Source organism: Lampetra fluviatilis, chromosome 68 (genome assembly GCF_964198595.1).
Source record: "Lampetra fluviatilis chromosome 68, kcLamFluv1.1, whole genome shotgun sequence".
NCBI lineage: Eukaryota > Metazoa > Chordata > Hyperoartia > Petromyzontiformes > Petromyzontidae > Lampetra > Lampetra fluviatilis.
The window spans coordinates 1,049,574-1,068,208 of record NC_136342.1 but is presented as its reverse complement, the minus strand read 5'-3'; the positions used below and the strand labels follow the sequence as shown (position 1 = coordinate 1,068,208).

General features: G+C 50.0%; 1 protein-coding gene across 1 annotated transcript; it reads left to right on the top strand.

The window, feature by feature from the left end:
• The first annotated feature begins 11,731 nt into the window (after window positions 1-11,731).
• On the top strand, window positions 11,732-18,156 carry LOC144952502 (transmembrane emp24 domain-containing protein 5-like). The gene is made up of 4 exons (XM_078882948.1): window positions 11,732-13,551; window positions 14,851-14,948; window positions 17,532-17,706; window positions 18,145-18,156. The coding sequence occupies exons 1-4, from the start codon at window positions 13,351-13,353 to the stop codon at window positions 18,154-18,156; spliced, it is 486 nt and encodes a 161-aa protein (XP_078739074.1). The 5' UTR covers window positions 11,732-13,350.
• Window positions 18,157-18,635: the final 479 nt, after the last annotated feature.

Below are 18,635 nucleotides of genomic sequence, written 5' to 3'. Positions count from 1 at the left end.
ATACATTACCAGAGTTGTGTTTTTTGTTTGCATTCTGACCGCAGGTATTGTGGTCAATGCAAACATGACTCCTTGTAAAAAAGGTGTCAGTTTTGTTGCCAGATAAAGGGTAAAAAAACAATTATCATATTTTGCTACTGGCAAAGGAGGTTCCAATTGTGTAAATGCTTACCCCGAGCTCTCATACTCTGATGGTGCATTGTCTTTGAGTTGTGCGCCTTTTGGCGTCATCTGGTCCAACACCATGTGAGACTAGGCTCTAAGAAAAGCTGTCTCGAGTGTGGACCAATCAGTTTCAAGGACAGTGCATACATTACCAGAGTTGTGTTTTTTGTTTGCATTCTGACCGCAGGTATTGTGGTCAATGCAAACATGACTCCTTGTAAAAAAGGTGTCAGTTTTGTTGCCAGATAAAGGGTAAAAAAACAATTATCATATTTTGCTACTGGCAAAGGAGGTTCCAATTGTGTAAATGCTTACCCCGAGCTCTCATACTCTGATGGTGCATTGTCTTTGAGTTGTGCGCCTTTTGGCGTCATCTGGTCCAACACCATGTGAGACTAGGCTCTAAGAAAAGCTGTCTCGAGTGTGGACCAATCAGTTTCAAGGACAGTGCATACATTACCAGAGTTGTGTTTTTTGTTTGCATTCTGACCGCAGGTATTGTGGTCAATGCAAACATGACTCCTTGTAAAAAAGGTGTCAGTTTTGTTGCCAGATAAAGGGTAAAAAAACAATTATCATATTTTGCTACTGGCAAAGGAGGTTCCAATTGTGTAAATGCTTACCCCGAGCTCTCATACTCTGATGGTGCATTGTCTTTGAGTTGTGCGCCTTTTGGCGTCATCTGGTCCAACACCATGTGAGACTAGGCTCTAAGAAAAGCTGTCTCGAGTGTGGACCAATCAGTTTCAAGGACAGTGCATACATTACCAGAGTTGTGTTTTTTGTTTGCATTCTGACCGCAGGTATTGTGGTCAATGCAAACATGACTCCTTGTAAAAAAGGTGTCAGTTTTGTTGCCAGATAAAGGGTAAAAAAACAATTATCATATTTTGCTACAGGCAAAGGAGGTTCCAATGGTGATCTTAACCCAATAACACTTGATTATGAATCACACTGGTCGCGAAAGCCTACGTGTCAAACTGTGATAACAGGCTAACACGCAACAACAGCAAGAAGCAGTTCTAGAGAAAGTAGTTTCATGATGATACCGCCAATACCAGACATCCTCTGTCATCATTAATTGTAACTATCGTCGTCATCCCTGTAAGAAACTCGCTCGAAAGTAAACCGACGGTCCTGGCAGCTTACAGAGTCCAACACAGGGTGCTTTAAAAAAATGTTTTAACACTTCTGAGGATCTGCAACAATAACGAAAAGAAATGTCCCTCTAGGCTCTGGAGACCACCTGGAGAAGATTCCAGGCACGTCTTGACAATGATGGCGAACAAACGGAGACTCCTTGCCCTGATCTCAGATTTGAACTAGACAATTTAGACAAGGACCTTTTGCAATCACACTTAACATTGACAGAAAAAAAATTCTACATCTGATTGGGTCCATGTAGATAACATGACAGCCTCTTCAGCTGCCTCAGTGTCAGCTAAATGCAAAGATAACCTGATTTACAAGTTCAACCTCCGCTCCAAGAAGAAGCCAGATCCAGACATTAAAAAGTCAGATGGTGACAAGATTGTTATCAATCAGAGCAACAGCCCAATTTCCGACAGCCTAAAATCGGTTCTGGCTAAAGGGTTGAATTTCGCAGTCGCCCCTAAACACATCCCCGTTGATGATATCATTGCCCAGGTCGACGTAGTCCTTAAGGGTTTGGGACACATTCCTACAGACGGAAATCGCTGCAATCCTCAAAAACGCTAAGAAACACCTATTAGCACCATCAGCAAGGAGGAGCGCCTTGAACTCTCTCAACTAAAAAAGAGAGATGACATCGTCATCCTCTCAGCCGACAAGGGTAATGCCACAGTCATCATGGATAAAACCACATACAATTACAAAATTGAGGACCTACTTAATGATGGCAGCTATACCAAAATGTATAGAGATCCTACCAACCGCCTGGTTACGAAAACCAACAACATCATCACTGATTCCACGTCTTTAATCGAACCAACCAAGCGGTTTGCCTTAAAACCCTCTGCTGCTAGACCACCCAGATGTTATGGCTTACCAAAAATCCATAAAGAAGGCACACCGCTCCGTCCTATCGTCTCCACCATTGGCTCACCCACCTACAAACTGGCCCGATCTCTGTCAGCCAGCAGAACCAATCCTCACTACTTACAGTTGTCACCTTCCCATGACGTCAGGGCCACGCCCCCTAGTATTCCCCCCATTGGCTATGGGCCAGGACCGGCAGAGCCAATCATCGTGACGAGGTGTTATCCATCAGCAACCCGGATATATCCTCACATTACATCGACCTTGCAACCATTCACTGGTAAGACCACCTCAGCTGTACTCAACTCAGATCACTTGATATCTTCAACTAAGGACATCTCACTATCTCCGGGTGATTTGCTCGTCAGTTTCGCTGTGGTGTCTTTGTTTACCAAAGTTCCTGTGCCTGACACCATTACAATCATTGAAGATTTGGTCCAACAAGGACTGAATGCTGATGTACCGGCCCTGGTGAGACACTGCCTCACCAACACATACTTCACCTGGAATGGAACATTCTACAAACGAGTTGAAGGTACCCCAATGGGTTCTCCCTTATCTCCAGTTTTAGGCAATGTTTTCACGGAGAAATTTGAGACAGATGCCATCCAGGCATCCACCCTACGTCCTTGTGGAAGAGATAACGTTGATGACACGTTCGTCATCTGGCCACATGGCCTTACCAGCTCTGGACCAATTCTTCAACCACATCAATTCCATACACCCAGCCATCAAATTCACCATGGTGGTGGAAAAGGATGGCAAGTTACCGTTCTTGGATGTTTTAATCGAAAAAACCTAATGGCTCAATGGGACACTGTCTACAGGAAAGCTACCCACACGGATGCCGACCTAAAACCTGACTCCCACCACCATCCATCTCAGAAGAATTCCCTCGTCAAAACTCTACACCACAGAGCTCATTGTATTTCCAACCATCACCACCTCGCCAGTGAACTGGAGCACGTACACCAAGCCCTCAAGACGAATGGATATTCGGACTACACAATCCGTAAAGCTGTCACCCCAACCGTTGGGAAAGAACCATCTGAGGACCCAATCAAAACCATCACCTTGCCATACATTGCAGGGGTCACCAAAAAGATTCCCAAAATCATGAGCAAACAAAAGATCCAGGTACGGTTCAACACGGTACATAAAATTCGTGATTTGATCCCATCTGTGAAGGATGCAATCCCCGACATGTAATACCCCGGTGTCTACAAACTAAGCTGCGTCTGCGGCAGCAGTGACTGGGGAAACTAAGCGACACGTCTCGGACCTGGTTCGTGAACACAAGGCAGATCTGAAACACGGCAGGACCAATACCTCAGCCGTGGCTGATCATTCTCTTAACGCGGTGGGCACACACGAAATTGATTTTTGTCAAGACTAAGGTACTAATAAGTAATAAAATAATATTTTTTTTAATAATAAAATAATATTGTATTTCCCTTCTACGTGACTTTACCGAAAGAAGGGAAGGAATAAAATAATATTTTTATTATTTCCCTTCTACGTGACTTTACCGAATGGAACCAAGAATATTTGTTATCCTCGTATATGTTGGTACTGGCAAAGGAGGTCCCATGATGTGGCTGCTCAGCCCGAGCTCTCATTACTCTGATGGTGCGTTGTCTTTGAACTGTGCGCCTTTTGGCGTCATCTGGTCGAACACCGTATGAGACTAGGCTCTAAAGAAAGCTGTCTCTGGTGTGGACCAATCAGTTTCAAGGACAATGCATAAATTATCAGAGTTGCGTTTTTGTTTGCATTTGACTGCAAGTATTGTGGTTAATGTGAACATGATTCCTTGCAAACGGTGGTGTCAGTTTTGTTGCCAGAAAAAAAGGGGGAAACCCCTATTAGTGTTTGTTCTCCTGTTAAAGTGTAGTATTATCCGTTCTTTTTCCAGTTAAAACGATAGTCCCATGTAAGTGTTAACATGCTTTTGAAGCGCCCTGTGTAAGCGTGGCCACTTGAGATACAGAGACGATAGTGACCCAGGCCTGCATCACGACGGGGGCGGGCGTGGGGGGGGGGAAATGATTCCGACTCTTAACGGGCAGCTTGCAAGCAGCAGCGGTGGCGTCTTCCGGGACATGAACCTCCCTCTGCCACCACCGCACAAGGAGGCCGCTCTCTGGAGTAAAATTCTGAATGTCTGGAGTAAAATTCTGAATGGCCCCGTTCGTTTTGTCAAGCTGCGTGCCCCAGTCACGTTATTCTCCCCCCCCCCCCCCCCCGGCAGAATACGGTCAATAATCTGGAGAATACGGTGGAGAAACAAGACATCTTTTTATTTTTATCCGTTGTTGTGGTCAACATAAGCTAGCTCTCTCGGGCGTGCGGCAGTGTGGCTGTGTGGAACTGGAGCATTTCTTTTTTTTACTTGTGGTCGAACGTCCCGTCGGCCGATTTGGCGCGGAGACGATTTCAAAACCGAGGCCGTTGTTTGCGTGTGCGGAGAGGGGTGGGGGGGTTGAAAAGAGCGCGCCGCCAGGGAGTTCCAACTTCCTTAATTGAAGAAAGCGGCCGTGCCGACGAGCGGCAGCGGGTACTCGGCACGGACGGAAGAAATGACGGGCTCGCCACCAGTCCGTCAGACTGACCACCAGTCCGTGAGACTGACCATCGGTCCGTCAGACTGACCATCAGACTGACCATCAGTCCGTCAGACTGTGACCATCGGTCCGTCAGACTGTGACCAACTGTCCGTCAGACCGACTGATGTTCGGACGTTCGAGTCCCTCGTGACGTCCCCAGGCGGAGTGTGCCGACAGGACACGGGTCTCGCCGTGAATCAAAAATTTGTCCTAACCCCCCCCACCCCCCCCAAAACAACCTGACATCAACAGCTCGGTTGGGAGTCGCTATCCCTCACGGCATCGCTCGTTCTCACTACCCCCCCCCCCCCCCCGGCTACAAAACCGTGTTGGGAGCCTCCTGTAAAGGAGGAGAGTCGCGAGGCACGGCGAGTCTGATCGTCGCGCGAAACGAGCTGCGGGGAGAATGGCTCGCCAACAGAATAAAATATCGCGTGATGAAATGAAATGTTGGAGGCGTTGGGGGTGTGTGTGTGGGTCTGTAGGTGTGTGGGTGTGTAGATGTTGGAGGCAGTCGCTCTCCGCTGTTGTTGGAGGGCGACTGCCTCCAACAACAGCGGAGGGCTGTCTTTCCGACTGCCCTGTTCTTCACCGGAGGACGGCTGCTTGCGTTGTGGCCGAAACGTCGTGAGAATTGTAGTATTTTATTGTGTTTTATTTTTATTATTTTATTATTTCCCTTTTTCGTGACTTTACCGAAAGAACCAAGAAGATGAATCCCTGCAGTCACGAAAGCTTTAAATCGATATTTTAAAATATTTTATTTTGGTACTGGCAAAGAAGGTCTAATGATGTAGATACTCACCCCGAGGCCTCATTACTTTGATAGCGGCATTGTCTTTGAACTGTTCGCCTTTTGGCGTCCTCTGAACGAGCACCAATTGGGTCGAGGCTCAAAAGAAAGCCGTCCCTTGGTGTGGACCAATCAGTTTCAAGAACAATGCATTATATAGTATCAGAGTATTTCTTGTTTGCATTTTGACTGTAAGTATTGTGGTCAATGTAGACATGAATCCTTGTTAAAAGGTTTCAGTTTTGTTGCCAGGAAAAAAGGAAAAACCCTATTACACTGGTCAACACAAAAAAAAATTTCTGGCCTGGACTTTTGCAGCTGTTCTAGACTAATTTCAGGGTGCCGATTCCAAATCTGATCTCAGATTTGCTCTATCACATCTCATTTTTATGCTATCGGCATACCCCATTTTCATTGATTTTACCCGAAATTAACTCTTATGATTGTAAGTTGTTGCGAGTCAGTGACTGCTTTAGTGTTAAAATATGCTGCTGTATTTTTAGGATAGTGTGTTTATAATATCATTTTATGTAGATATCCACATTTATTTAATATTTTTCTTCTGCAGTTTTTATTGAAAATGCAATATTTGATATCTAGAAAACCTGATGTGATAGACAAAAACTGATGGCAGATTTGGAATCGGCACCCCAAAATTACCTTATGCCTTTTGCAAGGACAAACACCTCAATTACAAAACGCGTTTCATCCTTTTTTTCAATCTTAATTTTAGAACTTTCGTGACTGCAGGAATTATTATTTGTTTCTTTCGGTTAAGTCACGTCTAAAGATAAAATAATAAATTAAATTAAATAATAGAATACGACGTTTCGATTGCAACACAAGCAATCATCATCAGGTATACCTGCACAAGAAAGAAGCGATTCACCAGCCGATGTGATGTTCCCAACGAAACATCCCCGCCATTGGGACGTAGATCATCTTCCTCGCGGACAAGGAAGGCAGGAATGGAGTGACGAACAAGTAAACCCGTAAAAACAAAGTTTTTCACTATAAATCCTTTATATGCGTGGCATCGGGGCGGCGAGAGTCCTCTCGTCCTCTGGCTTGAGATGGCTGCCACCTATGGGTCAGATGATTGTCTGGCAGCATTAAACAATTGGTAATTAAATATTTTAAAAAAATTCCCTAAACAGTGTAAAATTTTGGAAAACAATTTTCACGAAAATGCATTGTCACGCACAACGAGTCTGTGTGCAAAATGTCAGCTCGATTGGATCACGGGAAGTGGGTTAAAAAAACGACCTAAATATTTGCACGGTCCTAAGCAAGCAAGCAAGTGAACTTAATATAAAGGATTTAAAACCGAGAGCCACTGAAAGACCATCGGCTCTGCAGTCAAGGTCTTCTGCATGTCGACGGGGCGAGAGCTTCTGCTTCTAGAGCATCTGCGAAACAGCGGCAACACGTGGCGTCGTCTGGAACATCTTCGACCAAGAGCCTCGACTTTTCCGGGGCAGCCGAGACGCCAGATCACTACCACCACCACCACACTGTTCAACCACCACCACCACACTGTGTTCAACCACCACCACACTGTGTTCAACCACCACCACACTGTGTTCAACCACCACCACCACACTGTTCAACCTCCACCACCACAATGTTCAACAACCACCACCACACTGTGTTCAACCACCACCACACTGTGTTCAACCACCACCACCACACTGTTCAACCTCCACCACAGTGTTCAACCACCACCACCACACTGTGTTCAACCACCACCACACTGTTCAACCACCACCACACTGTGTTCAACCACCACCACACTGTGTTCAACCACCACCACACTGTGTTCAACCACCACCACACTGTGTTCAACCACCACCACCACCACACTGTTCAACCTCCACCACCACAATGTTCAACAACCACCACCACACTGTGTTCAACAACCACCACCACACTGTGTTCAACCACCACCACCACACTGTGTTCAACCTCCACCACACTGTGTTCAACCACCACCACCACCACACTGTTCAACCTCCACCACCACAATGTTCAACAACCACCACCACACTGTGTTCAACCACCACCACACTGTGTTCAACCACCACCAAACTGTGTTCAACCACCACCACCACATTGTTCAACCACCACCACCACACTGTTCAACCACCACCACACTGTGTTCAACCACCACCACCACACTGTTCAACCACCACCACCACCACACTGTGTTCAACCACCACCACCACACTGTGTTCAACCTCCACCACCACACTGTGTTCAACAACCTCCACCACACTGTGTTCAACCACCACCACACTGTTCAACAACCACCACCACACTGTGTTCAACCACCACCACCACACTGTGTTCAACCACCACCACCACACTGTGTTCAACCACCACACTGTGTTCAACCACCACCACCACCACACTGTGTTCAACCTCCACCACCACACTGTGTTCAACAACCTCCACCACACTGTGTTCAACCACCACCACCACACTGTGTTCAACCTCCACCACCACACTGTGTTCAACAACCTCCACCACACTGTGTTCAACCACCACCACCACACTGTGTTCAACCACCACACTGTGTTCAACCACCACCACCACCACACTGTGTTCAACAACCACCACCACACTGTGTTCAACCACCACCACCACACTGTGTTCAACCACCACCACCACCACACTGTGTTCAACCTCCACCACCACACTGTGTTCAACAACCTCCACCACACTGTGTTCAACCACCACCACCACACTGTGTTCAACCACCACACTGTGTTCAACCACCACCACCACCACACTGTGTTCAACAACCACCACCACACTGTGTTCAACCACCACCACCACACTGTGTTCAACAACCACCACCACACTGTGTTCAACCACCACCACCACCACACTGTGTTCAACCTCCACCACCACACTGTGTTCAACAACCTCCACCACACTGTGTTCAACCACCACCACCACACTGTGTTCAACCACCACCACCACACTGTGTTCAACCACCACCACCACCACACTGTGTTCAACCTCCACCACCACACTGTGTTCAACAACCTCCACCACACTGTGTTCAACCACCACCACCACACTGTGTTCAACCACCACACTGTGTTCAACCACCACCACCACCACACTGTGTTCAACAACCACCACCACACTGTGTTCAACCACCACCACCACACTGTGTTCAACAACCACCACCACACTGTGTTCAACCACCACCACCACCACACTGTGTTCAACCTCCACCACCACACTGTGTTCAACAACCTCCACCACACTGTGTTCAACCACCACCACCACACTGTGTTCAACCACCACCACCACACTGTGTTCAACCACCACCACCACCACACTGTGTTCAACCTCCACCACCACACTGTGTTCAACAACCTCCACCACACTGTGTTCAACCACCACCACCACCACACTGTGTTCAACCTCCACCACCACACTGTGTTCAACAACCTCCACCACACTGTGTTCAACCACCACCACCACACTGTGTTCAACCACCACCACCACACTGTGTTCAACCACCACCACAGTGTGTTCAACCACCACCACCACCACCACACTGTGTTCAACAACCTCCACCACACTGTGTTCAACCACCACCACCACCACAGTGTGTTCAACCACCACCACCACACTGTGTTCAACAACCTCCACCACACTGTGTTCAACCACCACCACCACACTGTGTTCAACCTCCACCACCACACTGTGTTCAACAACCACCACCACACTGTGTTCAACCACCACCACCACACTGTGTTCAACCACCACCACACTGTGTTCAACCACCACCAAACTGTGTTCAACAACCACCACCACACTGTGTTCAACCTCCACCACCACACTGTGTTCAACCACCACCACCACACTGTGTTCAACCACCACCACCACACTGTGTTCAACCACCACCACCACACTGTGTTCAACCTCCACCACCACACTGTGTTCAACCTCCACCACCACACTGTGTTCAACAACCACCACCACACTGTGTTCAACCTCCACCACCACACTGTGTTCAACCACCACCACCACACTGTGTTCAACAACCTCCACCACACTGTGTTCAACCTCCACCACCACACTGTGTTCAACCTCCACCACCACACTGTGTTCAACCACCACCACCACACTGTGTTCAACAACCTCCACCACACTGTGTTCAACCTCCACCACCACACTGTGTTCAACCTCCACCACCACACTGTGTTCAACCTCCACCACCACACTGTGTTCAACCTCCACCACCACACTGTGTTCAACAACCACCACCACACTGTGTTCAACCACCACCACCACACTGTGTTCAACCACCACCACCACACTGTGTTCAACAACCTCCACCACACTGTGTTCAACCACCACCACCACACTGTGTTCAACAACCACCACCACACTGTGTTCAACCACCACCACCACCACACTGTGTTCAACCACCACACTGTGTTCAACCACCACACTGTGTTCAACAACCACCACCACACTGTGTTCAACCACCACCACCACCACACTGTGTTCAACCACCACCACCACACTGTGTTCAACAACCACCACCACACTGTGTTCAATCACCACCACCACACTGTGTTCAACCACCACCACCACCACACTGTGTTCAACCTCCACCACCACACTGTTCAACCTCCACCACACTGTGTTCAACCACCACCACACTGTGTTCAACCACCACCACACTGTTCAACCTCCACCACACTGTTCAACCACCACCACACTGTGTTCAACCACCACCACACTGTGTTCAACCACCACCACCACACTGTTCAACCTCCACCACCACACTGTGTTCAACCACCACCACACTGTGTTCAACCACCACCACCACAATGTTCAACAACCACCACCACACTGTGTTCAACCACCACCACACTGTGTTCAACCACCACCACCACACTGTGTTCAACCACCACCACACTGTGTTCAACCACCACCACAGTGTTCAACCTCCACCACAGTGTTCAACCACCACCACCACACTGTGTTCAACCACCACCACACTGTGTTCAACCACCACCACCACACTGTGTTCAACCTCCACCACAGTGTTCAACCACCACCACCACACTGTGTTCAACCACCACCACACTGTGTTCAACCACCACCACACTGTGTTCAACCACCACCACACTGTGTTCAACCACCACCACCACCACACTGTTCAACCTCCACCACCACAATGTTCAACAACCACCACCACACTGTGTTCAACCACCACCACACTGTGTTCAACCACCACCAAACTGTGTTCAACCACCACCACCACCACATTGTTCAACCACCACCACCACACTGTTCAACCACCACCACCACACTGTGTTCAACCACCACCACCACCACACTGTTCAACCACCACCACCACACTGTGGTCACCACCACCACAGTGTTAAACAACAACCACCACCACCACACAAGCTGCACTCTGACTCTGTAGGAAGGCGCCCCAGGCGGGAGTGTAACTCGGCCGCCGCTCGCTGCGAGGCTCTTGGCTCTTCACGCTGAAACCCTCGGAGATGAAATCGATGGAAGTTGTCAAGACACAGGCAGCTGCTGTGGTTGAAGAGGTCTGTGTACGTGTGTGTACGTGTGTGTACGTGTGTGTACGTGTGTGTGTGTACGTGTGTGTGTATACTTGTGTGTGTGTGTATACGTGTGTGTGTACGTGTGTGTGTGTACGTGTGTGTGTGTGCGTGTGTGTGTGTATACGTGTGTGTGTACTTGTGTCTGTGTACGTGTGTGTGTGCGTGTGTGTACGTGTGTGTGTGCGTGTGTGTACGTGTGTGTGTGTACGTGTGTGTGTGTGCGTGTGTGTGTGTATACGTGTGTGTGTACTTGTGTCTGTGTACGTGTGTGTGTGTGCGTGTGTGTGTGTGCGTGTGTGTACGTGTGTGTGTGTACGTGTGTGTGTGTGCGTGTGTGTACTTGTGTGTGTGTACGTGCGTGTGTACTTGTGTGTACGTGTGTGTGTACGTGTGTTTATGTACGTATGTGTGTGTGCGTGTGTGTACTTGTGTGTGTGTGTACGTGTGTGTGTGTGTGTGTTTATGTACGTATGTGTGTGCGTGTAGGTCAACTCAACCTCAAATGAGTACCCGGTGCTGTGTGTAGTAAACATCACTAGGGAGACAAAGGCGGCCGGGCGTGGGCACGAGGGGGTGGTGCTGGCCACCCACCCCCTCGTGTGCCGTTCCGGCCTTCATAGGCGCTCGCTAACAGCACTTGCCCCTACAGCCTGTTAAGGCTACACGGGGGAACTTTGTGTTCGAACCGGATGTGTTTGGAATGTTCTGATGCCACCGACGCCAACAGCTGACTGCACTTGACCATCCTGTTTCATCTCGTGTGAGTCTGTGGGTCTCTGTGTGGTGAGTCTGTGGGTCTCTGTGTGGTGAGTCTGTGGGTCTCTGTGTGGTGAGTCTGTGGGTCTCTGTGAGTCTGTGGGTCTCTGTGTGGTGAGTCTGTGGGTCTCTGTGTGGTGAGTCTGTGGGTCTCTGTGTGGTGAGTCTGTGGGTTTCTGTGTGGTGAGTCTGTGGGTCTCTGTGTGGTGAGTCTGTGGGTCTCTGTGTGGTGAGTCTGTGGGTCTCTGTGTGAGTCTGTGGGTCTCTGTGTGGTGAGTCTGTGGGTCTCTGTGTGGTGAGTCTGTGGGTCTCTGTGTGAGTCTGTGGGTCTCTGTGTGGTGAGTCTGTGGGTCTCTGTGTGGTGAGTCTGTGGGTCTCTGTGTGAGTCTGTGGATCTTTGTGTGGTGAGTCTGTGGGTCTCTGTGTGGTGAGTCTGTGGGTCTCTGTGTGGTGAGTCTGTGGGTCTCTGTGTGAGTCTACGGGTCTCTGTGTGAGTCTATGGGTCTCTATGTGTGAGTCTGTGGGTCTGAGTCTGTGTGTGAATCTACCACCACTTGCCCCAACAGTCTGAGGCTACACGGGGGATCTTTGTCTTTGTGTTGTTGGTGGTGAGAGGGACACTCCCCACCCATCGCGCGTCACGTGGTGGTGCAGCCCCACTCGGCACGCATCCTGGTCGCCTCCTGCTGCTGCCCCGCTCCTCACTCGCTCACCTACCCTGGTCGCTCACCACTCACTCACCACTCACTCACCTACCCTGGTCGCTCACCACTCACTCACCACTCACTCACCTACCCTGGTCGCTCACCACTCACTCACCACTCACTCACCTACCCTGGTCGCTCACCACTCACTCACCACTCACTCACCTACCCTGATCGCTCCTCACTCACTCACCTACCCTGCTCCCTCACTCACCACTCACTCACCTACCCTGGTCGTTCACCACTCACTCACCTACCCTGGTCGCTCACCACTCACCACTCACTCACCTACCCTGGTCGCTCACCACTCACTCACCTACCCTACGCTCTCACCACTCACCTACCCTGCTCCCTCACCACTCACTCACCTACCCTACGCTCTCACCACTCACCTACCCTGCTCCCTCACCACTCACCTACCCTACTCCCTCACCACTCATTCACTCACTCACCACTAACTCACTCACCTCCCCTGCCCTCTCACCACCCACTCACTCACCTTCCCTGCCCTCTCACCAATCACTCACCACTCACTCACCTACCCTGCCCTCTCACTCACCACTCACTCACCTACCCTGCCCCTCTCACTACTCACCACTCACTCTACTACCCTGATCGCTCACCACTCACTCACCTACCCTGCTCTCTCACCACTCACCCACTGCGTGACCCCCTCACCTCCTCCTCCCTCCCCGATGGCGCCACGTGCTCCCTGGCGGGTGGCCCAGCTGGGCCCCGCGTGGGTGGCCCTGCTGGGCCCCGCGTGGCTGGCCCTGCTGGGCCCCGTGCAGGCCGCCTCTCTGGACAAGACGTTCACGTTTTCGGTGGCCGCGGGGCAGCAGGAGTGCTTCTCGCAGCCCATGAAGAGGGACGCCATCCTGGAGGTGGAGTTCCAGGTGAGAGCACGACTTGGTGTGTGCCTCCATCTCTCTACATCTCTCTCTCTCTCTCTGCCTTCATCTACCATCACCACGACCACCACCATCACAACCACCACCATCACAACCACCACCACAACCATCACAACCACCATCACAACCACTACCATTACAATCACGACTATCACAACCACCACCATCACAGCCACCACCATCACAGCCACCACCATCACAACCACCACCACGACCACCAGCACGACCACCAGCACAACAACCACCACCACAACCACCACCACAACTACCACAACCACCATCACACCCACCACAACCACCACCACAACCAACACCACCACAACCACCACCACGTGGCTTTTCTTTCGTGTTGTGTGCGGTGCTTTTAGCGCCACAGCGCGTGGATTTGTAGCGTTTATTTTCATTTGTGTTGCTGGTGACTTTGTGCGTTTCATATCGAAATCGCCTCCAGTGCTGCTGCTGCTGGCGGCAATACAAGTTGTTTAGAAGTCAAAAGTCTCTATCTCTCTCTCTGTCTATATCTCTGTGTATCTATCCTTATCTCTATCGATCTCTCGATCTCTCGATATCTCTCCATTCATTAATCCCCCCCCTCACCCGCTTCGCACATGAAGTGCTCACAAGTGACGCCGTCACATCTATCATTCTTTCGATGTAAAGCTTTCGTGACTGCAGGGATTCATCTTCTTGGTTCTTTCGGTAAAGTCGCGTAGAAGGAAAGTAATAAAATAATAAAAATAAAATATAATAAAAATAACAAAAAATGTATTTCCCTTCTACGTGACTTTACTGAAAGAGCCAAGAAGATCTGAACATATAACATCTTATCTTAACATCTTAACAAAAGCTTAACATCTTAACAAAGCTGAACATCTTAAAACACGATTTAAAGCTTTCGTGACTGCAGGGATTCATCTTCTTGGTTCTTTCGGTAAAGTCACGTAGAAGGGAAATAGTGAAATTATAAAAATAAAACATAATATAATATAATTTTTATGTTTTAAAATATATTTTATTTGTATTATTTTATTATAATAAAATATTATATTTCGATTTAAAGCTTTCGTGACTGCAGGGACTCATCTTCTTGCTTCTTTCGGTAAAGTTACGTAGAAGGGAAATAATAAAACAATAAAATATTATATTATTTAATTACGTTTCATTTGTATTATTTTACGAGTAATCATCGTCAGCTGTATCGTAGTTCCTGGTGGAAACGTCGCTTTTGAATCGCTTCTCGTGGTTGCGGTGCCATTGGGTTATCGTCGCCCTCCTGCCTGCCAGGTCATCGACGGGGGCGAGCTGGACATCAACTTCGTGGCGGTGTCACCCAGCGGCCTCACCGTCGCACGTGACGAGATGAAACAGGACAACACGCACAGGCAAGCGTGGCCTGCTTGCAGGGCCATTGCCCGAAACGTCGCCCGTTTGTGTGTCCATGTTAGTGCAAGTCATGCCTGTGGGTCTCTGTGTGAGTGTGTGGGTCTGTGGGTGTCTTGTGTGAGTCTGTGGGTCTCTGTGTGAGTCAGTGGGTCTCTGTGTGAGTCTGTGGGTCTCTGTGTGAGTCTGTGGGTCTCTGTGTGAGTCAGTGGGTCTCTGTGTGAGTCAGTGGGTCTCTGTGTGAGTCTGTGGATCTCTGTGTGAGTCTGTGGGTCTCTGTGTGAGTCTGTGGGTCTCTGTGTGAGTCAGTGAGTCTCTGTGTGAGTCAGTGGGTCTCTGTGTGAGTCTGTGGGTCTCTGTGTGAGTCTGTGGGTCTCTGTGTGAGTCTATGGGTCTCTGTGCGAGTCTATGGGTCTCTGTGTGAGTCAGTGGGTCTCTGTGTGAGTCTATGGGTCTCTGTGTGAGTCAGTGGGGTCTCTGTGTGAGTCAGTGGGTCTCTGTGTGAGTCTGTGGATCTCTGTGTGAGTCTGTGGGTCTGTGTGTGAGTCTGTGGGTCTCTGTGAGTCTATAAATCCCTGTGTGAGTCTGTGGTTCTCTGTGTGAGTCTATGGGTCTCTGTGTTAGTCTGTGGGTCTATGTTAGTCTATGGGTCTCTGTGTGAGTATGTGGGTCTGTGTGTGAGTCTATGGGTCTCTGTGTGAGTCTGTGGCTCTATGTGTGAGTCTATGGCCCTCTGAGTGAGTCTGTAGGTCTCTGTGTGAGTCTATGGGTCTCTGTGTGAGTTTATGGTTCTCTGTGTGAGTCTGTGTGTCTCTGTGTGAGTCTATGGGTCTCTGTGTGAGTCTATGGTTCTCTGTGTGAGTCTGTGTGTCTCTGTGTGAGTCTCTGTGTGAGTCTATGTGTCTCTGTGCGAGTATATGCCTGAGTGAGTTTGTAGGTCTCTGTGAGTCTGTGGGTCTCTATGCGAGTCTATGTGTCTCTGTGTGAGTCTATGGCTCTCTGTGTGAGTCTATGCGAGTCTATGTGTCTCTGTGTGAGTCTATGACTCTCTGCGTGAGTCTGTGGCTGTCTGTGTGAGTCTGTAGATCTCTGTGTGAGTATGGGTCTCTGTGTGAGTCTATGTGTCTGTGTGAATCTATGTGTCTCTGTGTGAGTCTGTAAGTCTCTGTGTGTCTGTGGGTCTCTGTGTGAGTCTATGGCTCTCTGTGTGAGTCTGTGGCTCTCTGTGTGAGTATATGGGTCTCTGTGTGAGTGTGTAGGTATCTGTGTGTCTGTGGGTCTCTGTGTGAGTCTATGGGTCTCTGTGCGAGTCTATGGGTCTCTGTGTGAGTCTATGGGTCTCTGTGTGAGTCTATGGGTCTTTGTGTGAGTCTATGGGTCTCTGTGTGAGTCTATGGGTCTCTGTGTGAGTCTATGTGTCTGTGTGAGTTTATGTGTCTGTGTGAGTCTATGGCTCTCTGTGTGAGTCTGTAGGTTTCTGTGTGAGTCTATGCGAGTCTATGTGTCTGTGTGAGTCTATGTGTCTGTGTGAGTCTATGTGTCTGTGTGAGTTTATGTGTCTGTGTGAGTCTATGGCTCTCTGTGTGACTCTGTGTGTCTCTGTGTGAGTCTGTGGGTCTCTGTGTGAGTCTGTGGTTCTCTGTGTGGTAAGTCTGTGGGTCTCTGCGTGAGTCTATGGCTCTCTGTGTGAGTCTGTCGGTCTCTGTGTGAGTCTCTGTGTGAGTCTATGGCTCTCTGTGTGAGTCTCTGTGTCTCTGTGTGAGTCTATGGTTCTCTGTGTGAGTCTATGCGAGTCTATGGCTCTCTGTGTGAGTCTATGGGTCTCTATGCGAGTCTATGGCTCTCTGTGTGAGTCTATGGGTCTCTGTGTGAGTCTATGGGTCTCTGTGTAAGTCTATGTGTCTGTGTGAGTTTATGTGTCTGTGTGAGTCTATGGCTCTCTGTGTGAGTCTGTGGGTCTCTGTGTGAGTCTCTGTGTGAGTCTCTGTGTGAGTCTGTGGCTCTCTGTGTGAGGTCTATGGGTCTCTGTATGAGTCTCTGTGTGTCTGTGGCTCTCTGTGTGAGTCTATGGGTCTCTGTGTGAGTCTCTGTGTGTGTCTATAGGTCTCTGTGTGTGTCTATGTCTCTCTGTGTGAGTCTCTGTGTGAGTCTGTGAGTCTCTGTGTGAGTCTATGGCTCTCTGTGTGAGTCTATGGGTCTCTGTATGAGTCTCTGTGTGAGTCTGTGGCTCTCTGTGTGAGTCTGTGGCTCTCTGTGTGAGTCTATGGGTCTCTGTATGAGTCTCTGTGTGAGTCTGTGGCTCTCTGTGTGAGTCTCTGTGTGAGTCTGTGAGTCTCTGTGTGAGTCTATGGCTCTCTGTGTGAGTCTATGGGTCTCTGTATGAGTCTCTGTGTGAGTCTGTGGCTCTCTGTGTGAGTCTATGGGTCTCTGTATGAGTCTCTGTGTGAGTCTGTGGCTCTCTGTGTGAGTCTATGGGTCTCTGTATGAGTCTCTGTGTGAGTCTGTGGCTCTCTGTGTGAGTGTGTGGCCCTCTCTGAGACACAACGTTTTGACTCCACCGACTCGTCGTGCCTCGTCGTGCTCAGCATCAAGGCGGTGGAGGACGGCGACTACACCGTGTGCTTCGATAACACGTTCAGCCGCGTGTCCAGCAAGACCGTGTGGATGGAGGTGATGGTGGATGACCTCGACGTCCAGGGCGACTGGAGGAGCTTCCTGAGCTCCCAGCAGATGGTGGACGTGCAGGTGGACGACCTACAGGTGAGTGGAGATGGGGGGGTGAGTGGGAGGGGTGAGTGGGAGGGTGAGTGGGGAGGGTGAGTGGGAGGGTGAGTGGGAGGGTGAGTGGGAGGGTGAGTGTAGATGGGAGGGTGAGTGGAGATGGGAGGGTGAGTGGGAGGGTGAGTGGAGATGGGAGGGTGAGTGGGAGGGTGAGTGGAGATGGGAGGGTGAGTGGAGATGGGAGGGTGAGTGGAGATGGGAGGGTGAGTGGGAGGGTGAGTGGAGATGGGAGGGTGAGTGGGAGGGTGAGTGGAGATGGGAGGGTGAGTGGGAGGGTGAGTGGGAGGGTGAGTGGAGATGGGAGGGTTGAGTGGGAGGGTGAGTGGAGATGGGAGGGTGAGTGGAGATGTGAGGGTGAGTGGAGATGGGAGGGTGAGTGAAGATGAGAGGGTGAGTGGAGATGGAGGGTGAGTGCAGATGGGAGGGTGAGTGGGAGGGTGAGTGGAGATGGGAGGGTGAGTGGGAGGATGAGTGGAGATGGGAGGGTGAGTGGGAGTGAGTGGGAGGGTGAGTGGGAGAGTGAGTGGAGATGGAGGGTGAGTGGGAGGGTGAGTGGAGATGGGAGGGTGAGTGGAGATGGGAGGGTGAGTGGGAGGGTGAGTGGAGATGGGAGGGTGGAGTGGGAGGGCGAGTGGAGATGGGAGGGTGAGTGGGAGGGTGAGTGGGAGGGTGAGTGGGATGGTGAGTGGGAGGGTGAGTGGAGATGGGAGGGTGAGTGGAGATGGGAGGGTGAGTGGGAGGGTGAGTGGAGATGGGAGGGTGAGTGGAGATGGGAGGGTGAGTGGAGATGGGAGGGTGAGTGGGAGGGTGAGTGGAGATGGGAGGGTGAGTGGGAGGGTGAGTGGAGATGGGAGGGTGAGTGGGAGGGTGAGTGGGAGGGTGAGTGGAGATGGGAGGGTGAGTGGGAG